Here is a 4,914-nt window from a genome sequence, read left to right as displayed (position 1 = left end):
TAAGGCTGTTAATAATTATCTAACCTTGTATTATTGAATCATGGTTGATGCGTTGAATCGGTATCAGGTACCGAAACAGAAGTATTGGGTACTGCAATTTTTTTAAGTATTGGGTACCTGCAATTCAACACATCATTAGTGAACGAACGAGCTCAAAGCGTAATTGCGGTAAAAAGTTGTGGTTTTTTTTCATTTCTTGCATTTGGGTACTGCTACATTTGCATTGCATATAAACTTTTATAGTGTGTAATACTTTCGATAGTTTTGTGTAGAGGCTCTTCATATAAATCTATTAGAGCTCTGTAGTCGGTTCAACCTTCCAAGTGTTGTGAGCAGATTGGTATTTAATTAACCATGCCAGACGATGTATTCCGCGCGCGTGGTTGGTTTGAGGTCGGTAACTCTACATATTGCCGGTATTTGTTATAAGTAGTCATATAAAGTTGCAATTGTCACAAGTTACGTCACAAATTGATTCAGACGCGTTTTATGTTTTTATAGGAAACAAAACAGCCAAATGCGCTCACACATGCTCAAGGTACCAACAACATGCTGGAGCTGACCCCACATGCCGGCCGGAAACCGTATCATTCAATGTTCGACTGGGGTGTATACTTTCCGTTTCTGGCACAATGCTTGCGCATAAAACGTTTCGAATATCCACAGGTGGGTATTTAAATATATTATAAGTAAAAGAACTATTTACAGTCCAAAATCATGCACTTGTCTAGGTTTCCGGCGTTGTACAGGAGGATCCAATGCTGCAGCGTGCAATCAAGCAAGCTGCTGAACAAATTATACGTGAACAGCGTATTGAAACACATAAAACATTTAGAATAAATAATGAAGCGCCAACCGATGCAGAGGAAGAGTTGAAAAAGTATCAGGAAATCTTTAAAAGTCAGGAATGCCGTGCCAAAAATATTTTAATGAATATGCGTTCAACCTTGAACCACTACCTGATAATGCTTACATCTTGGTTGCTCTACAAACTTCTTCCATGCTTCTTATCAGGCGTCGTCACACACACAAGACAAATAGAAACATTAAAAAAGGCATCGGAACGTGCACCTGGCATACCATTAATATTTCTGCCATTGCATCGTAGCCATCTTGACTACATAATGGTTACATTTATCTTGACCAACAATGATATACGTAGCCCGCTAGTGGCTGCTGGAGACAACTTACAGATTCCGGTATTTGGCGGTCTTTTACGTTCACTAGGTGCTTTTTTCATTAAAAGAAAAATCGACCCTGTCGTGGGGAAAAAAGATATACTCTATCGCGCAATCTTGCAACAATATCTCCAACATGCACTAAAAATGTCACACAATGTTGAGTTCTTCATCGAGGGTGGACGCACCCGTACTGGCAAACCTTGTATGCCAAAAGGCGGCATATTATCGGTGATTGTTAACGCTTTTATGGATCGTAGCATACCAGATGCACTTTTGGTACCCGTTTCTGTTAATTATGAACGCCTAGTCGATGGAAATTTCGTGCGGGAACAAAAAGGCGAGAAGAAAGTACCAGAGTCCTTCTGGAAAGCCATGGCAGGAATTTGGAAGGTCGGTTGACATTCTGGAAATATCTAGTACCATTTCGCATTAACATAATACTTTCAGACACTCCACTCAAAATACGGTCTTATGCGCATCGATTTCAATGAACCCTACTCTATAAAAGAACTCGTGCAATCCTATAATAAGATTGCAACAGACAATAGCCCCTTCAAAGTTTACAAACCTTCTGAACGGTACGTAGATTGACGATTAAAACTGATTAATATACAAAATACATATATTTTTTAACAGCACCTTACAGCATAATCAGTCAACATCTTCATTGTATGGCACCGACGTAGTTTGCGAAGAGCACCGCACACTAATAGAAAGCATTTCACGAGAAGTTGTGTTTGACTGCGCCGCCGCAACATCAGTCATGTCAACAAATGCGCTGGCATTCTTAATGTTAACACGTTTTCGTAGCGGAGCATCAATCATCAAGATTGCTGAAGCATTAGATTCGCTACGCGATCATTTGAAAGGACGTAAAGATATGGCTTTCGCTGGAGACTCTCTACATATACTCAAATACTCATGTGATTTATTGGGTGAAGGTATGAACCGAAAAATGTAAAAAAATTTGTTTACCAATAATAAATGGTTTAATGGTTATTTAGCGTTGATATCGCGGACGCTGGACGACCGCGGACAAGTTTACTTACAACCAGTACAAAGTATCGAGAGTTTAATTGAGTTGTCTTACTATTCAAATATGTTGACACCATACTTTGCCCTACAATCTGTAATGATGATAACATTTCACGAATTGCTGCCGAAACCAGTGGACGGAAAGCCACTTGAAGGGGTAATGCGTCATTGTTTATAATTACACATTTGTTTGCCGTAGTTAAAAAAATTTTATTTTGAACCGATAGGAAACAGACGCAGCCAAACTGCCAGGACTTTCGAGGAAAAATCTTATTGATGCTGCTTTAGCAAACTGTGATGTACTGCGTTACGAATTTATTTTGCATAAACCAACTCAGGTATTGAGTAACCTTTTGGAGGTTTCATTAGACGAACTGATTGTGCACGGATTGATAAAGTTGCCTGAAGTAGGTATTCTCACATTTGTTTGAATTGTATTTAATTAACCATTCCATACGTTAGATAAAAGAAGAGCCTGACTGCAATGCCGAAAGCCGCAAAATTGCGCGTAATATTGCAGCGTACCTAGACGATACAGATGATTCCGAATATACCGATTACGAGCAGGAAGAAATTTACAATCAAAACGAACAGCCAGACTTATTTTTGGCGCTCGACACACTGACTGAACAGAAAGCGCTTTGTGAAGTACTGGCACCGTTTAGTCACACATACTACTCAGTGGCGCAGTCACTAAGTATTCTTTACAAAAATTCTATGCTCGAAACTGAATTTATAAAATTTGTAATTGCTGATATTTCGAATAAGGTGAAAACTGGAGCTTGTCCATATGGTAAGTGCAGTTATTCAATTGTTCCGATTGGAAATCTGACAACTCTTAATTGTACATTGCAGCAGAAAGCGTTTCGACAGATTCGGTGCGAAATTGTTTAAAACTGCTGGAGAAATGGTCAGTTTTGGAGATTTGTAATGATCATGGGCTGCGCCTTTTAACGCTCGGAACACTATATGAGACGTCGAAAGAGTCTATAAAGACAATTGTTGGAAGAATATCAAAAATTGTTCCAACCAAATACGGCTACTTGCCTCTTTAAAAGACAAATCGTATAATTGTCAAATAAATAGGGGTCAGCTCACGAATTTATAGTTGCAATTTCTCCTGCTTAACAACGAAATATCATCAGGTACTCACGGTTGTTGACAGACTAAGTAAATGAGTTCATACAACGCAACGTAATCCAAAAATTAACAACAAAACTAATGAATTTACCGACTGAATAGCTTAGCTTAAAGGAACAACTTGTAATAAAGAACTATTCGAAATAGTTTTAATTAGAATGAGAGCGTTATTATAAAAAAATTTCACATAGGCCATTTTTAATTAACTCTGTCATTTTTATATAAATATAATAAAATAAAATAATGAGTTGTACAAGTCGAGGTTAGTTAAGATTTTGGTTCTTGACGATTTTGATGGCACTAAGCATGAATATGGGCTATGTGATATATGTAGCTCTATTTTTTTGTAATAAAATTGCTTTAGATACATAAGGTTCTGTAAAAGTAAGAATGAAAATAAAAATACATTTTTTAAGAAAACATTTCGCAAATCTGCATCACACTTTATTAAAAAAAGAAGCAGTCGGGGCTGTTTTTCCATCGGAATTGTAAAATTATCAGGCCAATTCATTTAAACGCGTATTGCTTCGTAACCATGTAAACCTCGTAAACTTTTTTAATTTTGTATGGAAAATCGGTTTATTTAAGAGGTTTACGCGGTTACGAGGCATTTACGCGTTTAAAATCATATTTAGGCCGATTATGAACAGAAACTCCCTGGGACTTTTCTCTCTTTTACCTTTCCTCCTATCATGAATAAAAATTCCTTAGAATTTTTTACTTTAAATGGCGGAGTTGAGCTGTCACAACAGCTCTTCCGAAGTTCGAATTTCCTCTTCCCAAACTTTCGGGGAAAATTCTACTACCTCGGAGTTAATTATTGGAGGAGTTCTTCCTCGGGAGAAACAAATTCCCGGAGAACAAACTCGTCGGGAATATTCGGAATTGGGCTGATTTTAAGACTTCCGCCACAACATTTTGGAAAAAGATTAACATTTACTTGACGTTTGAAAATAGGTTAGGGCAGCGTGTATGGAAATTTCCCTTTGCCAGGTTACGAACGGTTAACTTGTTTTTGAAAAGGAGGCAACCCCAATCAAAATTATTTTCGAAATAAAGCTTTCGTAAACCTGACTCACAATAATATTTTATTCAACGTGTTATTTGCACTGATTTTAACTTTTTGAAAAGATGACAACTCTCTAAAAATATTTCTACAATGATGCATTTTGCCTATCTCGTTTGATAACCACATTAAAATATTTCGTTTAAACTTTTTAATAGAATTGATTCTAACTTTTTAAACAGACAGCAACCGTATTAAAGTATATTTAGTTATGAATTGAGTTTTACTTTTTTAACATGTTACAACCCAAGGCACATAAATACAGGTAGAAGCCAAAATGACGTTGCTCTCATGAGAACCAAACCTTTAAACTTCAACTTGTTTTTCATTTATTTCCTATATTTCGTTACGCTTTGAATGTCATATCGTTGTTTTTTTTTTAATGTTCGTTAATAACAAATTTTAATTAACATTTGAATTTTTGTAGTGCTGTGCAGTTTATATTTAATGTATGTGTTAAAAATGCAACACCGAAGCGTTGTTTTTTATGTG

At 36.6% G+C, this 4,914-nt stretch overlaps 1 protein-coding gene across 4 annotated transcripts in view; it reads left to right on the top strand.

Moving 5' to 3' along the window:
* The window catches only part of LOC118737694 (glycerol-3-phosphate acyltransferase 1, mitochondrial), a 23,792-nt gene extending 20,005 nt beyond the window's left edge, over positions 1-3,787 (top strand). For 3 of the 4 annotated variants that reach the window (XM_036468389.1, XM_036468390.1, XM_036468392.1), the window contains 8 exons: positions 502-666; positions 732-1,571; positions 1,629-1,759; positions 1,818-2,122; positions 2,186-2,373; positions 2,444-2,623; positions 2,679-3,009; positions 3,072-3,787. In XM_036468389.1, coding sequence (XP_036324282.1) covers positions 502-666; positions 732-1,571; positions 1,629-1,759; positions 1,818-2,122; positions 2,186-2,373; positions 2,444-2,623; positions 2,679-3,009; positions 3,072-3,271 — 2,340 coding nt within the window. In that variant the 3' untranslated portion in view covers positions 3,272-3,787. Of the gene's footprint in view, positions 1-144; positions 394-501; positions 667-731; positions 1,572-1,628; positions 1,760-1,817; positions 2,123-2,185; positions 2,374-2,443; positions 2,624-2,678; positions 3,010-3,071 lie in introns of those variants that run through there. The other variant, XM_036468391.1, reaches the window with a different exon arrangement.
* Positions 3,788-4,914: the final 1,127 nt, after the last annotated feature.

The sequence above is a fragment of the Rhagoletis pomonella genome, unplaced genomic scaffold, assembly GCF_013731165.1.
Source record: "Rhagoletis pomonella isolate Grant_MI unplaced genomic scaffold, Rhpom_1.0 Rhpom_scaffold_00004, whole genome shotgun sequence".
NCBI classification, from domain to species: Eukaryota; Metazoa; Arthropoda; class Insecta; order Diptera; family Tephritidae; genus Rhagoletis; species Rhagoletis pomonella.
Note: the sequence above shows the minus strand (reverse complement) of the source record. Positions and strands in the feature narration are given on the sequence as shown.